The sequence below is a fragment of the Vitis riparia genome, chromosome 7, assembly GCF_004353265.1.
Source record: "Vitis riparia cultivar Riparia Gloire de Montpellier isolate 1030 chromosome 7, EGFV_Vit.rip_1.0, whole genome shotgun sequence".
Classification (NCBI taxonomy): Eukaryota; Viridiplantae; Streptophyta; class Magnoliopsida; order Vitales; family Vitaceae; genus Vitis; species Vitis riparia.
Genome location: NC_048437.1, coordinates 15,389,781 through 15,415,565, shown reverse-complemented (window position 1 = coordinate 15,415,565; position 25,785 = coordinate 15,389,781). Strand labels below are relative to the sequence as shown.

The 25,785-nt window shown below is 32.1% G+C and overlaps 1 protein-coding gene across 1 annotated transcript; it reads right to left on the bottom strand.

Moving 5' to 3' along the window:
• Positions 1 to 8,518: 8,518 nt before the first annotated feature.
• On the bottom strand, positions 8,519 to 22,772 carry LOC117918919 (peptidyl-prolyl cis-trans isomerase FKBP15-1-like). The gene is made up of 6 exons (XM_034835892.1): positions 22,636 to 22,772; positions 22,392 to 22,441; positions 14,100 to 14,164; positions 12,432 to 12,520; positions 11,691 to 11,795; positions 8,519 to 8,765 (listed from the first exon to the last, which is right to left on the bottom strand). Exons 1-6 carry the CDS (start codon positions 22,682 to 22,684, stop codon positions 8,677 to 8,679), a joined length of 447 nt encoding a protein of 148 aa, XP_034691783.1. The 5' UTR covers positions 22,685 to 22,772; the 3' UTR covers positions 8,519 to 8,676.
• Between the last annotated feature and the right edge of the window lie 3,013 nt (positions 22,773 to 25,785).

Below are 25,785 nucleotides of genomic sequence, written 5' to 3'. Positions count from 1 at the left end.
GAGCTTAAGAAGGGTATTCCTAGGAGGGCTTTTTCCTTAAGATCCTTAACAAGGACAAAGCTTTGCTTAATACAGATGTCATGGTTACGGATATCAACATCCGTTAATTTATACTTGATGGCAAGTCTTTTGCCATTGGCTCCAAATAGAGACTGACTAGTCTCTTCGCATAAAGGAATAGGTACAAGACCTTCTTGAAGGCAATTATCAGACGCTCCTGAATCAATCAAAGCAATAATATCAAGGACAAATATATCTTTGATTACTATAGTAAGGGAGATTTCCCACCTTTGGAAGATAACCCTACTCACAGTATTCAGAAAATTATTTGTCTCATTATCATTAACTTGAGAAGATTCTGGAATATCCATGAGGTTTCCTTGGTTGACAATTCTATTGATTTGATCTTGAAGATCAGAGAGACCTAGACTTATGAATTGTCTTAATTCCTTAATCTCCTTTTTGTGCTGCTTAACTTCTTCATGAAGTTCCTTAATGCTGACATCCTTGGGAGACTGCTGGTCAAACCTGTTTAAGATATCATTAAGGTTGTAAGGATTAACAGTCTTCTTGGCTTCTATCTTAACAACAGTTTTCTTAAAAACTTCATAGAGATTTTGCTTAGTCTTTTCATCTTCAACCTTTCTTAAAGAATCTAGGATGAATTCCTGATCTTGGCTTATGACATTTATAGTTTTAGGACGACAATTACAGTTACCTTTAATACAAACGGCTTGGTCACTAGAAGGTTGGCTAGAAGCTTCACCACTACTGTCTAGTTGATTAATGTCATCTTCATTATCTGAATCAGTCCTTGATTCAGAATCTGTGGAGCTTAACATTACCTTACAAAGCATATTTTTTAGGTCATCTGAGACGCTTAAGTTATTAATCTTTTGCTTAACTCTACAATCTTTTTTGTAATGGCCAACTTTGCCACATTTAAAACAGATAATTGGCTTGACGTCTAAAGGAGTTTCTACCTTTTTCTGGGTATCCTTGTTGACTCTTCTTTGGACGTGTCTTGACTGCTTAGTATCATTCATCCTATAGTTGTCATAGGTACCTCTCTTACTGTGGTAAAACTTATCTTTGCTAGGCTTCCTGCTTGGTTTTTGCTTAGAGGGAGGCATAGTTTCCTTTTGGCTGAAACCAAACTGGCTACAGAATGAACCAAATTCATTCTTGTAGATTTTTTGCTCATTCTTCATTTGTTGCTTAAGCTTGAAGTCATTGCACAACTTAATCCCTTCAGCTGTGACAATGCTTATAATCTCACCATAGGTTAGCTTATCATAAGGGATTTGACCATTATACTGTTCCCTTATCTTGATCCTAATTCTCTCAGAGAAAAGCTTGGGTAATCCTGAGACGAATTTTTCTTTCCAAAATACCACAGCTTTGCATTCGATAGCTTGTACTTAATAATAAGCTTTTTACCATTAGCACCAAAAAGAGTTTGGCTGGTTTTTTCATAAAGCTGGGTAGGTACAAGACCTTCTTGTAGACAATTCAAAGCTGCACCTGAATCAATTAAAGCAATAATATCAAGGATAAATTTATTCTTAATTACTATAGTAAGGGAAACTTCCCACCTTTGGAAGATAACTTTACTAATAGTATTTAAGTATGCATTTATCTTATCATTATTGTCTTGTGAAGATTCAAGAACTTCTTCAAAGTCTTCCTTTTTAGGATTACTGTGGTAAAAACCTATCCTATTGATATAATCCTGAGGGATAGGAAATTCTGAGCTTGTAGGTTGTTTTAGGTTCTTAATGTCCTTCCTATACTGCCCTATTTCTTCTTGAAGATCCTTAATGGTCAGGGTATTAAGGATAATCTTTTGCTTATCACTATGATCCTTAAAAGGGTTTTGGATAGAAGGTTCTTTGGTTAATCTGACTAGACCATTATCCTTTGCTTTTGGACTAATACTCCTTTTAACCAAAAGGATTCTCCTATTAGGTGTTTCGGGAATAGCAAAAGTTTGAGGTGTTTCAGGGATAACAAGATTATCCTTAACCTTTTGGCTTATTCTATCAATGAAAGCTTGATCAATTTGAGGATTTTCCTGAAATTTCTTGGATAATTCAAAAGGCTTAAACAAAGGCTTATTGTCATTCTTAACAAAAGGCTTCTTAAGGTGATCCTGAGTTTCAATAATCTCCTCAACTCTATTGACTTGATTTCCAAGGGTTATGAGGAACATATTAGTATAATTAATTTGTTCCATAATCCTTCTAACATCGGATGCACTAGCAGTTCCTTTATCCTCTGGCTTAGTCTTAAAAGGTGAAGCTGTGACTATGGTTCCATTAATATTCTTTTCTATCTTAGCTTCAGGAGGATGAATGGACTCTATAACAATGTTGTCACTGGTTTTCCATATCTTAGCTTTTGTAGAGGTGTTATTAATAAGCTTACAAGGATAATCTGGATATTCCTCTTGTTTGAAGAGTTCAAACCAAATCCAAAACTTAATATTTTTCTTTTCTTGTCTTAAGTAGGCATAAAATTCTTCTTGGTAAATGGTTCTAATGACCTTAGGGACGGTGCTAAAGAACCAATCATTTCTTTGCTTATTGACTTCAGAATAGAAGTCTTTTCTTAAGAGATCTTTGTTGATCTTAAAGTCCTCATCACTTAGGCTTATGGTGTTGATCATCTGGGAATAGGTAGGAGACATAACAGGGGACTCATCCTGTTGGGATTCCTGAGTAGACTCATTTTCCTCAGAGTAAAATGGTCTGGCCACGTTGGTGTAACTTCTGACACCTGATAGCTTAATATTCTTAGGGTTTCCTGAGCTGGAACCTTCTTCTTCCCTAGTGGTCCTAACTGGGACGGAAGAGCTTGAAGCTCTAGAGGGTTCATAAACAGAAACTCTAGGGCTGCTGGAATGTCTGAAAGATTTGGAGAACACCAGTTCTCCTCCTCCATCAGGGTATTGAACAATTTGTTCAATACTTTCAGAACGCTGTGCTATGGCTGGAACAGCATTAGCAAAATGCCAATTTTCAGGGAAATCAACATCTTTCCACAAGATCTTCTTGGGGATGATGAAATCTGACTTATCTAGCATATCAGAGTGAAAATAAGTGGTCTCACCTTTAGGACTGGTGCAAAGAGCTCCAGATCCAACGCTTGTGTTCATGCTCTTGTAGGCAAACCTGGTTATGATGGAAACAGGACTGTTTCCTGGTTTGATCTTAAAGCCATGGGTCTTAATATGCAGGACAACTGAATCTAAGATGTCTGCATCTCTTAATCTAACTGTGAAGTTAGGATAACACTGGAAATAAACTGGGCCATCATTCAGTCCAGCTTGGACTGCGCCTATAATAGAATCTCGATATTCGAGATGCCTATTATCCCTTAAACACATGACAATAGAGGTGTTTAAACCTAATCTTGTCAAAGGCTTAGCTGCTACTTGAATCATACCAAAGTGTATGAAATTATAGCCATCTTTCTTATGCTTATCAATGGATCTGTTATCTAGAAGTCTTATGACTTGGTCGTCTTGTTCTAAACTGACTGACATCTCAGAGGTCTTGATGGTATAATCTGTGAAGAACTTAAAGGTTCCTTTCTTATAAATTTCTTGATTAGACACCTTGGGTAACTTCCAATCATCTAAATCATTTTGGATCTTAGGATAATTGATCTCTTCACTGTTTACAACAGTATCTTGAGAATCACTGGATCTCCTAGACATGGTTCGGAAAATTGAACTCATTTTAGGGTTTTTGAACTAGAGCCTAATAGCAGATTGACAAACCTGATGAGACGTCACCCCAACCCTCTTACAGCCTAACAAACGCCTATCCCCGGCTAACAACGGCTCAACCGGCAGGGCTCGCGCTCCTAGGCACACTGCTACCTATCCTAGGATAGTCCAAGAACACCCAAAACAAGGCCCAACTTCCACAAGATTAATTGCTTGATCACAAAGAGTGACAGGATTAGCAAATTCAAAAAGAATTTCCTTATCAAAAGGCTTTGTTAATTGTCTTAACTCCTTAATCTCCTTTTTATGCTGCTTAACTTCTTCATGAAGTTCCTTAATGCTGACTTCCTTGGGAGACTGCTGGCCAAACTTATATATATATATATATATATATATATATATATATATATATATATATATATAATTTGATGATTTAAAATAAATTTTAAGTTAATTTTATCAAATAACCTTCATATTTAAAATAAAAATTAAGTAATAAGTTTTAAATCAACAACTTAAATATAATTTAACTTACAGTTAACTTAAGTCATTAAGTAATAAGTATTAAGTTTTACTAAATACTTCCTTCATACTTAAATTAAGAATTCTATCCAAACATGCTTACAAATTATGTTCTAATCTTCAAACATGGCTTAAACTAATTAACCCAATCTACCCTTATGAATTCTAAAGAAATCGCCCATTGTGGTGGGGGAGAAAAAATTCATATGGTAAAATTTGCATAAAAAGGTAAAATATATTTATTAGTTCCTGAATACAAGAGTTTGAAAGCCTACTCATTACCTTAAAATTTAGTTACTAATTATAATGTGCTCATACTATTATCTTGGGAAAAATCATCTAATACTACACTATTAAAAATATATATATTTTTTAAAAGCTTCTACTTTAAAACTTTCAAAATACAAGTTTTGTAGGAAAAATAATTTTTAAAGCATACACTCGAATAGTAATAATGATTGAAAGTCCAAAATTACCCTCCAACCATTCTCTTGTGTCACCCAACTAATTCAATTTTTTTTTCCTTTTTTCTTCAACCTTGACAAGACAAGTCAAGAGGGTTTATCATGGTATATAATTTCTTTTAGCTTAACAGGTGGTGAACCACATTATTTTCCATTTTTTCTCTTTTTCTTTATTTTACCTTGAATGTTACACCACTTTTGACCTTTTCTAAAAATACATATATGCATACTAGTTACACATTTTCTCACGAAATCTTTATAATTTTTTTTCATTGTTTCATCTTTTCATATTTATTAATTATTTGTGAATGCTTTATAATAAATAATTAATAAAAAAATATTATAAAAATAAATACATAATAAACAAATTTAGAAGTTTAGGACATAAAATTTTATATATTAATGTTAAATAAAACATTTATTTATTTGATAAATCCTATATTAAATAAAAATATATTTATCATATTATTTTATTGTTTATACTTTTTAAAAAAATTTAAAATTTTAATAGAAAAACTAGAATTAATGATCATAGTTTTAGTTTTTTGCTTATGATTTTAACTTGAGTGTAGTAATAACTTTTTGCTTGGTTAAATATTTAATTTTTTTATTTATATAAAATAAAAACTTGACTATAGTTTTATTCTTTTGCTTGGTTAAAATTTTGAATTTTTTTATTTATATAAAATAAAAAATAAAATATATTTTTCATAAAAATTGTTTTTACTAATTCATAATAATTTTATTAGGAATTAAAATTTGTGCATTCTGAAGTTGCACACCTTTCAAGTGCTCTAAGAAAAAATAGCACTCTCACAAGTGGTACTTTTTTTCATAAAGTAATAGTACTATCTTTTCTAAGGGTTATATCGAATGGTGCTATGGCATGAAAACTCACTTACATATCATGTTATTTCACTATAATATAAGACGTTTGACACTTAATAGGTGATAATATACTTTATCTTAAATTAAAATATGATATATTTTTCCCACTTCAGTGGTACTTTTAAGACATATCAATGTTACTTTCTTTATAAAAGAATGGTTTTACAAATATACCTTACTTTGAACTAAAAATGTAATACATTTTTCCTATCTTTAGTAGTACTTTTAGTACACATCAATATTGCTTTTAGCATACATAAGTATTACTTTCTTCGTAAAGTACGTTAAAGTGAAAAAAATACAATGTACTTTTATTTATTTTATATAAAAAAAATTAAATATTGTAAACGAATAAAAAGTTAAAATTATAAGCAAAAAGTTGAATCCATAATTCTGATTTTCATATGAAAATTTAAAATTTTAAAGAAAATATATAAACCATAAAAATACTAAAATGGATATTTTTATTTAATATAAAAAATTTCAAATAAATAAATATTTTATTTATTATGAATATATAAAACCTTATATCTTAAACTTCTAAATTTGTTTATTATGTATTTATTTTTATATTAATTTTTTATTATAAAGTATCAATAAATAATTAATAAATATGAAGAGATAAAAGAGTGAAAAAAAATTATAAAAATTTCATAAGAAAATGTGTAACTAGAATGTATATATTTTTTTTAATAAAAATAAAAGGTCAAAGTTGATTTCACATTCCAAGTAAGAGAAAGAGAGAAAGCAATGAAAAATAATAATAATGTGGTGTATTGGATCGCCGTATCTCAAGCTTAAAAAAATTTTACAAAGCACGATAGCCCTCTTGACCTGTCTTATTAAAGTTAAAAAGAAAAAAAATAAAAATAAAAAATAAAAAAATTAAATGAATTGGTTTACATGAGGAATGAATGGTTGGTGGACAATCTTGAACTTTCAATTATTATTGCTATTAGAATGCATGCTTTAAGAATTATTTTTCGTATTTTGAAAATTCAAATTAAAAGTTCTTAAAAAATCGATTATTTTTTAATAGTATATTATTACATGATTTTTCTTTATGTTAATCATAGTTATAGCTTTGTTGCACCATATTATAGATAAGAAACCTACCAATTCTAAAGATGTATGTTTAAGCTAATTAGGAAATAAAAAAAGGATTATACTTTTGCCACATCTCACACTCTTTGAAAGCTTTGTCACAATAAATAGCATTTTTTTCAGAGACAAAAATAAATAAATAAATAAATAAATAACTATATACCTAATGGTTTAAAGCTCAATTTTCAAAAACATTTTCTCAATGTGTTTCCTTAAGCCATATTTGGTTCAAAAAGCGCGAAGGAAAACATGAGGAAAAAAATAGATAGGAAAAGAAAAATGAAAAAAAATAAAAAAAATATTTAAAGTTAATTAATTATTTTTATATACTATTTCAAATTAATTTAACTTCTTTTTACTCCTTTATATAAATATTAAATAATTTAAAAATACATCAAATTTTACCCAATTTTAATTGTGTTATGACTTATATATATATATATATATATTTCATAATAAAACCAAACATCAAAAAATCATTTTTTTCGTAACAATTTTTTTTTCTACTTAATATTTTTTAAAAACCAAACATAAACTTAATGTGGTGTTTATTTTTTTACTTAATTCTAAATAGAATTTTAATGCTTAATAGTGTTAAATATTAGGTTGTTTGTTTTTATAGTATTTTATTTCTATTAAGTATTAAAAAGTAAAAAATAAATAAATATGTTATTTTTTCTATTTAGAAAAAACTACATATTTTGACTTTTTCTATTTAGTAAAAAATTTATAATAAGTCATGAAAAAGTAGAAAAACAAACAACCTAAATTTTAAAACTAAATTGCTTTCAGTAAAAAGCCAAAAAAACAAACACCACTTAAATAGGAGATTTTGTAAAGTAGGAATGAGTATTATGTTTGGGACGCTTTTTCATAAACTTGAAGGGATAATTGTAATATTCCAAAAACTAGAAACAAACTTCAGGTCAATTTAGTAACTGTTTTCGAGAATAATTTTTTATTTTTTAAAACAAAAAAAATATAAAAAATATATTTGATAACCAAAAACTGTTTTTACTTTCTGTTTATAAAAACAAAAAATAGGGTGTTTTCGGATAACGTCTTTTAATTGTTTTCTTATCGTTTTCATTTTTTAAGTACTATTTTAAGAAATAATTATAAAAACACATAAAATGATTAAAAATAAAATAATAGACAAAAATTATTTTTAAATCATATTTAAATCCATTAAAAACAAGTTTAAAACATTTGAGACTTGTTTTATAAAATATAAAAAGAATAGTTTTCAAAAACTGTTCTCAAAAACTATTTTTCATAATTGTTTTTCAAAATAGTTACCAAATATACTTGCTACCAGTTTTACTTTATAACCCTTGGAGAATTGATTAGAGATTAAGCCAGCTGAGTAATAGAACTGACTCTGATTTCTAAATGCAACCATAATCATGATCATAATTTTATTGACTGTACTGCAGAACAAACCCAGTTACAGTACCTGCTTTTCCATCCCTTCCGCCCGCGATGACACAACTGCAAAAGGACATTCAAATATGTCATATTAAACCTCCTGCAAAATAAGGGATTATCAGTATTATATATGCTTCAAATTGGAATCGTCTTTGTGTAGAAAAACACTAACAGATAGAACAGCAAACGACCAAACCTTTCAAAGAGTTGCTTGCACTAAGGTGTATAGATTCAACATGAGTTCTTCCAAAGAAACCATCTTCAGAACCTGCTTTTGGAGATGGTAACTGAACATGGCTGGGGCCAAAACCCATAATCTCAAAGTTAAAATAAGACATCAAGTGGTAATAAAGTGAATCTACCCAATCCATAATTCAAATATCATTCAATGCATGTAGTCTCTCAGTCATAAACCCTTTTATTGAGATAAAAAACCAAATATCCAGTCCAGTGTGCAAGTTACTGAAACAAAATGTCTTGGTCTACCAAATTAAGCAACTAGGGAAAGGAGAAAAGAAAAAGTAACTGTTCCTCTGTTTATAGCTCACTGTCATCTGCTTTGGCTCCGCTTGATGCTTTTCCATTCACAGCAACAAGCTCGGTGTCAAAGATAAGTGTTGCTCCACCTGCAAGGTTGACAAAGATCATACCATACTTTCCCATCAGATAATATTTTGATGATATATATTGGTTGAACTGTTGGAAGACAAACCTATAAAACAGCCATAACTGCAAGCTTTTTTTCTAAGTCTTGTGATGTTAGTTTCTATCCAGTACTTGTAAGGTAGAATAATACGATAATGTGGTTCTCATGATTAAAGTAGTGAAAACAAGTACAATCAAAACGATACCAGAAAGCCCAGTTGAAAGGGCAGACCGGCAACTTGGGCCATCAGTTGATCCAAACCATTGATATGACAACTCAAGCTCGAGATCTGTCAAAACCTGTCCTGCCCATATAGGTTTTGCACAATCCCAGCAACACAAGTAGTATGGAACAAGTTGGTCTTGTTTTTGTCTAAGAGGCCTAAAGCTTCTTAAGGTAATGAATGAATTATGGGACCAAAGGCCTGGTGTTAACCAGATCTTGAAGCAGATGCTATGTAGTGAACAAAGAAAATGAATCGTAAAACAAAACCCAGGAAACTTTGGACGGAAACACATTGTAATCATCAAGGCATATGCTTGATTGTACATCATTGACTTTCAATCACCCTTACCTCCACCACTGCTCAAATGCACAGATATAAACATAGAAAGCCAGTATTGGATATATATCTTTGACAAAAATATCCATATTACACACATAGGCATTGTTTCAAAATTGGAAATTAGAGTCTTCTGAAAGTAATTGACCGATTAAATCAACCATGAGTGTTAACCCCATGCTATGAACACAAACATAAATAAATAGAGAATTAATATATTTTTTTTAACAAGAATATGAATAAGTACACATTTAAGCATTCTTCCAAACAAAAAATTTGTATGTACCTGTGCATAAATACATAGAAAAATTCACATACAAATAGTAATATGTACAATATTAAAAGGGTGGGTTGTTCACATGTCTTGGTGTCAGATTCTTTTAATCCCTAGGTCTTAGATAACAGGGTTTTGGCTAAATAAGATAAACAGCAAACAATTTAATATGCATTCTTGGGGAAAAATTCTCCAATCATCAATTGTTTAATAAAATTTCCTACACAATCATCATGCTGTAAATTTAGTTGAATTGGAAGTGGCTGCTTTAAATTGAGCATTTTGCTTGACCTATAAAGAGGACTGTGGTAAGATCATGAAATGGTTACTTAGAAGAACTGGTTCCTACAAGCATTGTTCCTTCTCTGGCCAGAGGACTTTTTGCCTCAATATTTTATGCTACTTTAAAAACAATACTTGCTGATGTCCCTGTCCAAACATAGCTAAAACAGTTTAATCAGTAAACCAGTGGCAAACTGGACCCCCAAACTCTACAAGGTCAAAGTCCTGGTTGGAGGTGAGAGTCAATGATAAAAAGGGTCCCTCTTGGGGAAGATATCATGAATGTTAGGCCTCGTCTAATACATACATAGGCAGCACATTGGCTCCATGTTGGCAATTTTTTTTTTTCCTTTTTAGTAAATATGGAAGTCGCATGTTCATTATGCAGTTTCAAGCTTTTCATGGAACTGCATAATGAACATGTTGTATGTTTCTGAACTAAAGCTGCATGTTCATCATGCAGTTTCATGGTTTGAGCGCTGCATGATGAAAAGGTTGTTCCAGTAAAAGGATTAGTCAGTGAAACCACATGATGAATATGCTGCTTCATTAATCAGGCTCTACACACGTATTTGAATATCAATTATCAAAAGGACTTGCAGAATTTAAGAGGAATTTACTTTTATATGGTAAAAATAAAAATCACTTAATATTAATATATTCAAGAAGAGAACACTAGGTAACCACTAAACTAAAACACATTAATTTAATTTTTATGACGTTAAAATTTTTCAGTCCTCTCAATAGTAAAATTCACTAACCCGAGTCCTATTTGCTCATGCCTTTACTTTTGCTTTCAACTTCATCTTGTATGTCCTTTTATAAGTATTAATGATATTTTTTCAAATACATGTGTTTTGTTTTGTTTTTGTTTTTGTTTTTGTTTTTTTTCTTTTTTGAAAAAAAATAATTCTTTGAAGTTCCTTTGACATTCAAATATCTCTAAAAAGTAAGCTTGATAAAGAAGCTGTATATGCATCATGTTGTTTCAGGTTTAATCCAGCCACAGGATGTAAATGTGGGTTCTTCATTTTTCACTGAAACCACATTTTCATCCAGTGGATTCAAACTTAAATCATTAAATCACTTGATAAAAAAGCAGCTTTAGTTAACTAAAAATATAAAACTTGAAATTGCATAATGAACATGTGGCTTCTATGTTTTCTAAGAAATAAAATTAAAATTAAAAAAATTAAGAAATAAAAATAACCCACATGGTGCCAATGAAGCACCAATAGAGTAAGGAAAGCAATATTTCAAATATATGTTTTGAGAAAGCCTTACTTTTATAATATTTTGTCCAAAAAGGCACTTTTCACCACTGATTGTGGATCTCATCTATTTAATATGACTGAAAATATTTTACCATCTCTATAGAGTGATATAGAGTAGCACTACTAATAAGTGGTAGTTTCTCAAAAGGGTGATGGTAATGGCTTTGCCACTAGGAGAATGGGGGGGACAGTTCATTTCTTCTTCCCAAAAGAATAGCAAAGAGAACATCACATACAGCCCAAGGAGAACAGAGGCAAAGTATTATTGGTTCAAAGCATCACACGGTAAGAAATTGATGAATCTTTTTAATGGACATCTAATAACCAGTTTAATCATATAGATAACAAATTTGGCTACACATGAAGGATCTCAACCCATTTAACCATCAGAGTTACTAAAAGATTCATTCCTTCTCACAAATGCATTGCAGTTATTCTACCTAGAGGATTATAGCATAACAAGTGAAACAAAAGAACCTGGGATCTTACTTATCAAAAAAAAAAAGGAAGTACCTGGGATCTTAGGAGGAGACCCCTGGGCCCCATAACCAAGTTTTGCAGGTATTTTCAGCTTTCGCTTCTCACCCACACACATCCCCAACAATCCTTGGTCCCATCCTGCAAAAGAAGACATTTGTTAGGATATCCAATGACTCCACCATCTCAATGCTCTGGTTCAACCAACAATGGAAGCTTCATTGTCATATATGAGTGGAGTTCAATTAGAATATAATCCTTCTAGAAAAATTCAAGGGAATTGACCACTTTTGAAAAGATAGTGGGGTACAATCCCTGGTTTTATCCAAATACTTTGGTTCAAAAAAATGCCATTTTAAGACTCACAAGTGACATATCCCACATATCTTAATGCTCACCTTAATTATTAAGCAAGTGCCACATATATAACCCAAAAAGTTTCCCAGTGCAAAATGAAAAATTAATAAAAGTTACCAACCTATCAAAATAATAATAATAATAATAATAATAAAAGTTCACCCATTTTTCCTTTTATTTGAGGTCTTTATATTATAGGATCCCATGAAGCAAGTTTAAGAAGACAAGGAATCAGTTGTAGAAAACATATGAATTTCATCCTAAAACAAGATGCTTTAACATGAACTAGCTCCTGAACTTCACTACAAGAAAATCATTACCCATGCAATACTCATACACTTCTTTATCCCTTTACTGGGGTAAAAAAGAAATAGGTAAAACAATGTATAAACAGTAAGTTCATGTTGGTTCTTTACATACCTTTAATTACTTGGCCACTACCAAGTTCAAACTCAATTGGGTCACCCCTTTCAAAACTGGAATCAAAAACAGTTCCATCTGTGAGTTTCCCCTGCCAAGATAATCAAAAACTCACATCATCAGTTAAGGAAATATAGGAAAAACCAAAAAGGAGGCATTTGGCGAAAATCAATTACGAACTGCTAAAGTACACAAGTAATTTTGGGTGTAAGTTACATAGAGAGTCCAATCAGAAGGTTTCAAACTGCAACAATTGGCAATCCAATAGTGTTCAAGTTATGATTGAACCCAGCAATCATTTTTGTTTTGGGAATTACATAGATTTAATAAGTTCCACCTTTTCACCTATAAAATTTAAAAAGATCTGCATACATATATTAATTATGATTTTAGCAGGACATGATGGTGGTAGCAGAATGATACAAGTGCAAATAAAGGAATGACATATTTTTACTTTTACTCCTAGAAAGTAATACTCACTTGACTCGTCAATATTTCATCAGAATAAGAAATTATCAGGATACAGGCCTAAAATGAGAGCGCCAGATGCTAAAACAGTTCACTCAATGGTTTGAGGATACACCAAGGCAATTGAGAATTCCTCTGCATGCAATGTCTAGGCAGTACAAGAATCCTGCAAACTAAGCTATATTGTTCATAGAAGTTAAATTATACTTTCTCATTTCTTATCTTCTCAGATAAGAACTTATTTCAAAATTGGCTTTTCAAAGCATTTGGTACCAAAGTGAGAGCATCTCCAATCAGGATGCCATTCTCAAAATGGAGCATTTAGATTTAGTATTGTTACTCCAATAGGCAATGTTACCTCATGTGCCAAAAGAATAGTAGCATTATGTTTAGCATTGTCCATACAGTGATGTATTTTAGCATTGCATTGAAGAGCAATTGCCAATACCAAAAGATATATACATATATTCTCTGATAGATGCTCTAAAAACTATGCTAACCAAAATGAATATTAGCCTCAGATTTACACAAACTAAAACAACAAGAGAATATTGCAGTTTCAATATTTCAAAAAGAGAAATCATTAAAAGGTTCTTCTGACAAATGTCACTCCTTTTCCTTCTTGCATGCCCCTAGGTATCAAAACTTCAGAGCAACTTTCCCACCCTTTGTCCTTGGCCCCCAGACTCAAGTGGCAAGGGTTTAGAATGTGGAGATGGAAGTTCGAGTGTTGATTTCATGTAAAGATTTCTTTTTGATAAAAAAAAAAAAAAAAAAGCCTTTTAAATAGTATTATTAAAAAGATAAAAAGGAAGAAAGAAGAAAGAAAACTTGCTCACCAGTGTCTGAAAGAGATGGTACTACACTTTCCTATCATCCCACACTTTCATGTGTGTATCCAACAATTCCTTCCAAGTACCAACAACTAAAGCTTTTGAGAATCACATTAAAATCAGTTTATCACCTTCAAAGAATACTGTCATTTAGCATGCAAATTAGCTTCAGAGCTCAAAATTTTGACCATGAAAACTAGAACCATTGTATGGCTGTGGTAATTCATATGTTCAAGTATGATCATTTTAGCAGAGAGCACAGAAAATAAGCAATGCCGTATAGACAGATATTTATCTTTATACTACAACATATTAAGACAAACATCAAGGAAATAAGGACACAAACTGAGGATGCACCATGTCTTACCCCCGATAGTGTACTTTCACTTTGTCACCTTTGTGAGCCTGAATGTCACAAGATTCTGGCTTATACTGTAACAATGAAAGGAAGATCCCAAACATAAGTAAGCAACTAATGGCATAAATATATATATATATATATATATATATAGAGAGAGAGAGAGAGAGAGAGAGAGAGAGAGAGAGATAGAATATACCAGAAATACCCTTATTTCAATTAGATACAAATATCCATCCAATGCCTCCTAAGATATAAGCCAAATTGGAAAAACTAACACAAAATGTGGTACTAAATAGGATAAATCTGCAAAACTAGTGCTTTAGTAGGCGTGGCTACTCAATTGATCCTTATTATGAATCCAAGCACCATGGCTCTTTTTCTACATTTGACATCAAACTAATAGTAAATATGTTCTACAAACTTCAGAGATAATGAGGAGAAACTGGACAAAGGGCACATAAAAGGGGGCATAAAGTTGACTACCTCAAAACAGTAACAACAGAATACAGACATCCAAGAAATATGTTGTATAAGCTGGCAACAGAATACAGACATCCAAGCCCAGCGCTATTCAGAGACATGAAAGCCACAGAACCAAACATACATCTTACAAACAAAATATATGCCAACATATCCTTTTTTAAAAAAAATCTGAATCTACCAATATATCTATGATGCAATAAAAGACTGTAGTTGCTTGGTCAGTTGAGCCCTTATAGAATTAGAAAGTTCTCATTACTAGAAATGTTTACTTTTATTAGATTTTATATTTTGTAAAAATTTCTGTTCAGTCAAATTCAACTAGGAGTTCATCATTGGGTGAACCTCATCTTCTTTGCCCACCCTTTTCTATGAACCACTGAGCATTTAGCACTACAAAAAGGGCAGCTCGGTGTTAAAATCTCTCTTCCATTTTAGAGAATTTAAGTCCTATTTGGTTTTATATAACAATTAGGTAATAATTAGCTTCACTTTCAAAAGTTTTACTGGGTTTGAAAGTATTCAAGAATCTACAAAAATACCACCTTGATACAAAATGAGATTTAGACTATCAAATTTGTGAAAGTTTGTGAACTCTAATTAATTTTTAAGTCTTTTTTCTTCTCTTTTTTATGTTTAAGCACTTGAAGCATGACGACCTAAAATATTTTTGTTTCAATTTTCACTTTGTCACTAGCATTTGTACACACAACCGCCCACTTTTCTGTTCTTCCAGAAAACCCTATTTTATAACCTAGACCTATTTATATCTTTATTTCATCATCTAAACACCCAAAAGCCCAAAACTAAAATATTTGAATTAAAATATATGAATTCTACTTACCTGCAAAGCCTGGATTACTAACAATTGGCTTCCATCGACAAAAACCCTGAAATCATAACCACTCCTGGACCAAGGTCCACCCATGTAGAGAGATTGTAGAAAGGATTCCCCAAAAGATGAAATAAAGGGTTAATTTCCTCAAAATCACTAATGAGGCCTCCAAGTCCTTCAAAATATTCACCAGAAACTTAGAGGGCTTAATGCATAAGGTTCACTTCCTCCAAGTCCTCCAGGACAGTAACCTCAAACCTACCAATAAATATGGATCAAATGGCAGATGATACCAGAGGCTGAGAGATAAACAATCTATACTCAGTAGTTGCATAGACCAACTCCTTGAAAATTCACTCAATAGTTCTACATGAAGAATCTTGTCAAGAAATACCAACAACAGAAACTTAGACAAATATCACCAAATAAGGTTCACTAGAAAGGATCCATCAACATCATCAAGAAGAGAAGGGTTGAAGGGCTTACTGGGAAAGTTCCCATTACACTCCAGGACCAGCATCTATTGCAACCAATACAGCCAAAGCTTTGGTGTTTGGTTTCTCGAAATGGTTTTCAAGGGCTCAAGACTTCTAATCCTGGAGATTTCTCTGCAAGGAAACAAGTACAACCCCCCCCAACCACCCCCATCCCCCAATCTCTCTCTCCAATCAGAAAAACTATAGTCAGTGTTCAAGCATTTTTCCCAGAAATTAGGAAACATAAACAGCTACTTTTACAACAAACAACCAGAAAGTAGAAATATCACAAGCTCTTAATAAATGGCTTGTAAGGACAACATGATCTTGATGTCAATAAATCCCCTAAATGGTTTCAGTTAATTCGATTATAAGGAACAAGCTGAGTAACTTACGTCAGAAAACGCCTTTCCAATCTGCATCAATCCCAAAAACTGTAGATTCATAAATATCCTATATATGCCTTATGACCATATGATCAGTAAAAGAGTACAAACAAGAAAGAACTTCTCTAGAAATAACAGCAACCTTACCAACCACAGACTTAAATATTTTTTTAAAAATAAATTAAAATTTAATCTTTTTCTTTGCCTCCAAAAAACATGGATCTTGCATGAAGTCTAAAAAACGAATCTTTTTTTTTTCTTTTTTTTATACATCTCAATTATGTACGTATTAAATGATATCTCAAGCCTACATCTTGCCCTAACAAGTGTATTTAGCATATGCCCACCAGGTTCCCTTTATTCCATACTAAAAGGACTAGAGAGCATATAGGCTAATAATTGACCAATTATTATAACTGTGTAATTGTTCGATGTCTTTTGCAAATTATCTTTTTAAGCACTCTTCTACAAAACATGTCAATTATCTAACCTCTACTAAGATGGGAGGACTTAGTGTATAGGAGAGAAGACATCGAAGATGGTTTTACAAGATGGGAGGACAACGGAGTTTTTGGAAAATGATGAGACCAACCAGGCGAGCTAGGTGGATGTGGGGACGAGAGGAAGGGATGCTTCTATAGAAGGAAAGCTTAAAGTGAGCCACTATGAGAAAGCCCTTTTCTATTTTGGGAGGCTCAATAATAAATTAGTAGCTCTCATTAAATTTGTGGGGACACCAATAGTAGGGTTTGAAGGGGAGATCTTAACCCTACTTAGGAAAATGGAGGCGAGAAGAGGGGCTTCAATTCTTGGTAAAACAAAGAAAAGGAAATATACCAATGTGTCCAAGGCAACAAGAGAGCTTCACAAGCTAGAAAGCTTAGTTAATCTCAATGGTGGAGTAAAGCGAGTGAATGGTGCTAGCAAGAACATGAAAGAGATAGTCTCAATTGGTCAATGAAGCTTAAGATAATATCTTGGAATGTCAGGGGGTAAATGACAAGGAGAAATGAAAAATAATCAAGTCTCTTATTGAAATGCAAAAAGCAAATTTTGTGTGTTTATTAAGAAACCAAGGTACAAGAGATGACCCTAAACATAGTCAAGAGCTTAAGGGTTGGTAGATTCCTAGAGTGGGGTGTTGTGAAAGCTAGGGGAATAGCTAATGTTGTTGTAGTGTTTTGGGATAATAGGGTATTGAAGCCAATTGGCATGAAAAAAGGAATGTATTCGATATTATGTCAATTAAAAAATTGTGAGGACAATTTTACATGGGTGTTCATTACAAGCCAACCCAAGGGAGAGATAGAGAAGAATTTTGGTCAGAGTTGGGGGATATTAGAGGACTATGGGAAGACTAATGGTGTATAAGAGGGGATTTTAATGTTGTCAAATACTCTAAAGAAAGAAGGAAATGTGTCAGGTTGTCTTTGACTATGAGGTGCTTTTCTAAGGTGATAGAGGAGCTGAATTTGCATGGTCTTCCTCTAATAAGGGTCCCGTATTCTTGGAGTGAAGGCATGAATAATCAACTTTCAATCCAAGGTTAGATAGATTTTTGGTATCAAACGATTGGAAGAACCATTTCAATAACTGGTCACAAAGTTGTTTATCGAGGTCTATTTTTTATCACTTTCTAATTTTGTTGGCTGGGGGAAGGATGAGAAAAGGAAAACACCCCCTTCAAATTTGAAAATATGTGGCCAAAATTAAAGGGATTTGGAAGAGCATCTAAAAATGTGGTGGATGAGTTATAACTTAGGGGATCATTCAACTTCATTCTTGCCTTTAAGCTAAAAGCTCTAAAGAGAGACCTAAGGACAAGGAAGCAATACTATCAATGGAGGAAGTGGTGGCTCACAAAAAGTTGTTGAATAGTTTAGCAAGTGGGTGTTGTTCGAAGAAACTGCTTGGAGACAAAAGTCAAGAGAATTGTGGTTAAAGGAGGGTGAACAAAATACCAAATTTTTCTACAAAATGGTAAATGCACACAAAAAAAGGAACTTCATAATTAGTATAAAGGTGAATGGGTTAAGGCTATCAAAAGATTCTGAAATGAATGAGGGGGTGGCAAATGTTTTAAGAATCTTCTATTAGAAATGGAAGATTGAAGACCTAGCATCAACTAACTATATTTCCAACCTATTCAAGGGGAGGAGACAAGATGTTTGGAGAGATCTTTCTCACAAAAAGAAGTCTATAAGGCTTTGATAAGATTGTGTGGGGATAAGGCCCTTGGTCTAAATAGCTTCTCCGTGGCTTTTCGGTACTTTAGCTAGTAATTTGTGAAGAATGAAGTGATGAGTTTCTTTAGGGAATTCTATGAGAATGGTGTTCCTAAGGAAAGCTTAAACTCAATGTTCTTGGTCTTAGTCCTTAAGAAAGGAGGAGCAAATAATTAAAAAGACATCAACTCATTAGCTTAGTGGGCCGTTTGTTTAAACTCCTAGCAAAAGTTTTGTCTAATAGGTACAAGTCATTGGAAAAGTGGCATCCATGCTAAAAATGTTTTCATGGAAGGTCGAAAAATATTGGATGCGATGTTGAGTGCAAATGATGCACGAATTTCAAGATTGAAGTGCTTTAGGAGAGGTGTTCTTTGGAAGCTAGATATAGAGAAGGCCTATGACTAAGTCAATTAGGAATTCCTCTTAATCGTTCTTAGAAAAATGGGTATTGGGTAGACATGTATTGGTTAGACCCAATGGTGTATCTCAACAACAAGATTCTTTGTGTTGGCAAATAGGACTCTAGTTGGTTCTTTTCAAGGCTTGAGGCAAGAAGATCCTCTTTCTCTTTATTTATTCATTTTGGTGATGGAGGCACTTAATAGTTTTGTGAAGAGGGCTAGGTAGGGAGGCTTCATATCAACTTTAAAAGCAGGAGGGAGTGGTAAGGAGGGAGTAGAGGTGACTCACCTTTTATCTATAGATAGCACCCTCATTTTTTTTGTGCTACTTGTGAAGAGCAAATGAGGCATTTAAGTTGAAGCCTTACATGGTTTGAGGCGGTTTTGGGTTTAAAAATTAATCTAACAAAAAGGGAGCATATTCTATTGTTGGTGGTGAGGGGGGTTGGTTGTGGCCTTAAACAGTGAGTATTTGGCATTTTTATTGGTATGCAAAATGGGGAAGCTCCCTACCTCATATTTAGGTCTTCCACTTGGTGCTTCTTTTAAGTTGCATGGAGTTTGTGAGGTAGTGAAAGAAGAGTCATAAGGAGATTAGTTGTGGAAGAGACAATACCTTTGAAAAAGTAAAAGGCTAACATTAATCAAACGTGCTTTGTCTAGCTTGCCAATATGCTATGTGCACTATTTATCATTCTAAGAAAAATGAACTTGGGAGTTGAGAAGTACAAAGAGATTCCCTTTGGAGAGGGGGAACACATGAGAAAAAACATTTGGTGAAATGATCCACTATGTGTATAAACAAGAGAAAGGCGGTTTAGACATCAAAGATTCAGTTATACTAAAAAAGGTGTTGCTTGGGAAGTTGAAGATACGCTTCAAAGAGGGAGCCCCTATGAAAGTGAATCATTGTTGAGAAGTAACGCAATAGAAAGCAAGCAAAAAAAAGGACAAAACACGTCTAACCAAATAAAGTCTGGAATCCACCATAGAAACTCTCAAAAAGAGATTTTCGTTGACTGAAAATTTAGAACAAAAAGGGAAAAGATTTTTTTCCATCATTTTTCCTTCCTATTTATCCCAATAACCCTTTAATGTCTTCAAAACTTCCAAGATTTAGAAAGAAAAAAAAAACCCACATAAATATCTATCACAAGTAACCAAGTACTACAAGTCCCAAGTTTCCTAGGTAATTTAAATATTATTTTGATACTAGTTGACTTGACTACTTTCTTAGGGCTAGCTATCTTGTGCCAGTCCCCTCCACTTGAACAAAACTCAACCTTAAGTCAAAATATGGATAAAGAGGCTTGCCAAGTGAATGGTACTCACACAAATCAAAAACATTGAAGGTCTTAGAAATCACCATATTTTCAAGTAGATTATTTCCATAAGCATTATCATAAATTTTCCTCAACACCTAAAATGGTCCATATTTATTAGGCCTTAACTAGTTATAAGTTCCAACAAGAAAACTTTCCTTGTGCAAATACCATCACCATAGCACCTACTTGAAACACTTTGTGTCGACGATGCTTATTAATTGTTGCTTTATACTTAGCATTTGCTTCTTCTTCTTTTTTTCTGCTTACATTGCTTGAACCTTCTCTATGATATTCCACATCGGATAAGAGAGAAAATTTCTAGCGCTATATAAGTATGAGTTCCTCTTAACCATGTAGATGCGTTTTAAAGTCATGAGGACACCTTTGGGCCCAAAGGGGACAATATCTACATGGTTGGGTATGGGTTGTTACAAAATGGTATCAAAGTCGATCCTTGACCCTGATATGAGAGTTTGTTTAGCCCCGTGAAGGGTGTCTGTCTGTTTGACCCCACAATCCCATGGGACACAACGAGGACATTGTGTTTACATGGAGGAGTGTTTGTGATATCTCACATCAGATGGAGGGAAAGTCTCTAGCGGAATATAAGTATGGATTCATTTTAACCATGTAGACGTGTTTTAAAGCAATGAGGACCTCTTTGGGTCCAAAATGGACAATATCTACATGGTTGGGTGTGGGTTATTACAAAATGGTTTGTGATATCCCACATTGGATAGGGAAGAAAGTTTTTTACGTCAAATAAGTATGAGCTCCTCTTAAACATTTAGACATATTTTAAAGCCGTGAGGACCCCTTTGGCCCTAGAGTAGACAATATCCACACAGATGGGTGTGGGTCATTACATTCTAAACCATATGTTTTGTTGTGGTAGTTAGGCCAAGAGCCTTTGGTAATTGTACCAAATCTAAGACATGTTTTGGTGCCTCCATATATACCAATGCGAAGGGAGACTTTCCTATCGCACAATGAACAACATTGTTGGAGATAGCAATCTAAAATTCTCATATAGCATGGGCTAATTAGACCTCATCATAGGCAAGAGAAATTTTAGTATGCTATGCATCTAGGCTTATTATAAAGTTCCACTCCCTTCTACATAAATATTGTCTACTTTCAACCTAATGGACCTTCATTGTTTTAAAAAGCGTCTAACTTATCAAAAAAAAAAACTTGTTTTAGAACGTGTCTACCTAGTTCAAGATGAACCCACTACATATATGGCGTAAGAAACTTTTTTCTCTAACTGATATGAAATATCATACTTACCCCTCATGTAAACACAACATTCTTATTGCGTCCCACAGAATTATAAGGTCAAACAGACAAACATCCCTTGCGAGGTTACATAGGCAAAGTCTCACACTGAAGTTGGAAATTAACTATGATACCATTTTGCAACAACCTACTTCCTCCTGTGTAGATATTGTCTGATTTGGACAAATGAGCCCTCATAATTTTAAAATGTATACTCAATTATGAGCAATTCACTACATATATAGTGTTATGAGTTTCTTCCCCTAACCTATGTCCAATATCACACTTGTATCCATGGAAATAGCTTAATTGATGATAATTGCTAAAGGTACAGACAATCCAATGCACTTAGTGGAAACCAGTCTATGCATGAGTCCTAATCATAGCCATCCATTCACTACTGGAAATAACATGTGAAATATCCAAGAGTATGCAGCCACTTGGAGACCTTAAAAGGAAATCCATTATCATGCTATGCCTCGAAACCATAGTCACAACACATATGTAGCAGCTCCTTACCTTCTCTCCACGCTTCAAACCAATAAGATCATCAAAGTTCCCCTAATTTCAAATGCACCATTACCCCCATCAGTCAGTAAAGTTTCATTACCAGAACTGGGAGGTCCCAAATCAGATTCCAGGGCTTACCGGACACATGCTTCTTGGCGCGGGTCCTGTAGATGTGGTTTTCACTGATCTTGCAATTAGGACTACTGGATTTCCCCCTCATTTAAAACTTGCATTACGCGAATCCCTAGAGCTAGCTCAACCAATACAAACCGTAAATCTAACACTAAAAACACATCCTTTCGGCTTAAACTCAATATCATCTTCCTGACAGAAATCGGATAAAATTAGAAGAAGAAACAGAAACGAACAAGAAACCCACCTTCACACCGATTTGCAAATCTGTAACATCGCCTGATTTCTTTGCAAAAACTGAAGAAAAAAATAAAACCCATTAAAAATAATGAACAAAAATTCGAACCCGTTAATGGAATTGGAATTAAAATGTCAAACAGAACAGAAACATTTATGTAGAAGCGTAGATCTAAAGACCCATATCACTAATGGATCTAACAGATCAAGTAACAATAAAAATATCTATACATATCAGATTGATTTCAATGGACCTGATGCCGTAAGAATCAAAAGAAGCAATACGAAAGCCGCTTTCATCATGTTCGACGCTCCCTGTCTGCGATAGACTGACAAGCTTGGGGGAAAACAAGGTTTTTCGAGTGCTCGGTTTTCTCAACAGGAAAGTCGTATTTAGTGGAAGACTTTTTTAAAGTTTTTTTACATTTATTTTTTAAATATTTGTGACAAAGGATAAGATAATAGGGCTACACGAGTTCGTAACGCATAAGGGGGACAAAGATTTCCAATCTTAATATGGTTATAATCTCCTCCCCTTTGGTCAAATATTTTAAGGTAAAATTATGCCTTTCACACATATTTTATCACGAATTTTATATTTGAAAGTATTTTATTTAAATAAAAAAAAAAAAAGTATGTTTTCAAACACTTATACAAAAAAATCATAAAATAAAATAGGATCCCAGTTTAGAAAATTCAAATTTCAAACGGTTAATTAAAAATAATTAATATTTTATGTAATTTTTTTTTGTCAAATATATTACCTTTAATCATTTAGGTACTTTTTTTTAATAATATAAGCATTGAAAAAAAAAATTAACATTGAATGATAATATTTTAAAATTTCACAAAATTTTTTATCTACTTTAAATGGAATATTAAATTATAATGAATATTTATAAAATAAATAGAAAATAATGGTTTCAATAAATAATGTAATGATAAATTTCAAGCATGATAAAAAGCTGAAAATTATGTATTTTGTTAAAAGATAATAATATTTTACAAAAATTATAAAGAATAAATATTAATATTTTAATAAATTTATAAATGAATTTTATTTGTTAAAAATAAATAATAATATTTTGATAAATGATAAATATTAGTATAATTATATTTTCAATAATTATTAAAAAAAAATGCAATTCATTTTTTAAGCATACAAAATTACAAATAACCAACTTTCTTCATTACATTTATAAATTAACTTTCCAATTAATATTCTAAACTGGTCACCCTAAATTCTAGTTTTAATTGTTATAATTTTTGAGTTCTAAATTATTTTTAAAAACTATTAGAATCTTTTAATGAATTAAAAGATTTAAGTCCTACATAATTTTAAGTCTATTTGCTTAGGGAAAATATTAAAAGAAATATTGTTGTGTATAGGGGAGAAATCAATATAATCATTTTGGAATAGTTTTGGTTAGAGAAATTCTTATATTAATTTGTCTAATTTTTAAGTTCTAAAACATTACTAGATTAGTGTATCAATCCAAAGCATCAAGTCTCATTTGATTTGGCGTCCTTTTGCCTAATGAAAAAATTCAAAAAAGTTAGCAAATTTATTGAGTTACAAGTTTATGCTCATGAACAAGAGTGGTAAATGTCTTACCTTTAGGTAGTACACATTTAAGTAGAGATTAATGCATACATACATAAACAAATAATAGTACACGGCTGCATGTGTTTATTCAAACTTAATTTTTTTAATTGATTTTCCTAAAATTTTTCAATTTTTCTTGGTAAACAAACAAATCAAATGAAACTTAATGTGCTAAATTCTTTCATGAGTCTATTCATTTTCAAAATTAATTTGGAATGCAAAAATCAAACCAGTTAATATAAGAAGTTTTCATGCAAAATTGATCTAGAGGAGAAACTAGTATAGTCATTCTTGAGTAGTTTTATTACCAAGAAATTATGTTATTAATTGTTTTAGTTTCTACATTCCAAATTATATTTTAAAATTAATAGACTTATTAAATAATCTAAATTCATTTGCCTAATGAAAAAATTTGGAAAAAAAATAATTATATGTAATAGAGAAACTAACATAATCATTTTAGAATAATTTCAACAAGAGGAAATTTTGGTATTAATTAACTTAAATTTTTGTTCCAAATTATTTTTGAAAATCGATAGACTTGCTAAAAAATATAACACATTAAGTTTTGTTTGATTCAGAATTTGTTTGCTAAGTGAGAAAATTCAAGAAAGTTAGCAACTCTTTGAATGAATGACAAGCATTTGATCAATAATTGTAGCACATGTCTGAACATTGGATATTATATGCTTAAATAATGATTAATGCATATGCATAAGCAAAGTGTAATACACTTTTATACATTTATTTATACTCGATTTCAAGTGCTTGTTCAATAAGTGGAGTAGTACATATCTGAATATTAGATGTTATATACTTATATAACGGTTAATATATGCATAAATGAAGAGTAATACATACATGCATTTATTCATACTCAATTTCAATTAATTTTTCCTAAATTTTCTCAATTTTTCTCACTAAATGAATGAACTCCAAATTAAACGAGACTTGATGTGTTGGATTCCTACCCTAGTCTACTAAGTTTTAAAAATAATTCTAAACTAAAAAAATTGACAAAAAAAAAAAAAAAACTAATCCAAAATGATTATATCAAGTTCTCCTTGACCTAAATAATATTTCTTATAATTTTTTAATTCAAACTACATGTATCTATGCAAAGTATCCTAGTGTCATAGAGATCAAGCTTACTTTAAACAAGTCATAATTCTTATTACTAAGGATATATAGCCTTTCTAATTAATCAACCTCTCTTAAACCTAAACAATTATCTTAAGGCATTGATCAACATACCTTTATGTTTAACTCTTAGCTCATGCAAGTGAGACTACTTTAGGTGATTCAACCACTTTATGTCTAAGTTATAACCAAGAACCTTAATATCAATATTATCAAGTGAAAAGTTTCATCTATAGAATTGTCCACTCCCACTATAAACATCTATAGTCTTGTCTTATTATGATAGTTCATATCCATTGATTCCTTAGGTGACCTAGTCTTTAAGATGGTGATCGCCTAAAATCAAGATGGGCTTAATCTTGGAGGTTGAGGACTTTCCTATGACCTTCTCTTACTTAGTAAGAGACTTTAAGTAATTTTGGTAACCTTCTTATAATAAATTATCTATCATGAGTTTTTTCAAAACCCTTATTTATTACTTGAATTGAAACATTTATATTAAATAAGAATTGCACTCATATTCCTTGTTCTTGAACTTTCCTTTCCCAAATACAATTTTTATTCTCTTGGGGGGTGGGTGCACGGGAGAGCCTAAAGGAGTTAGTATTATCCTCCTTCTCTCAAGGTGGGAGAAGTTGGACGACCACCTTAAGTGTTG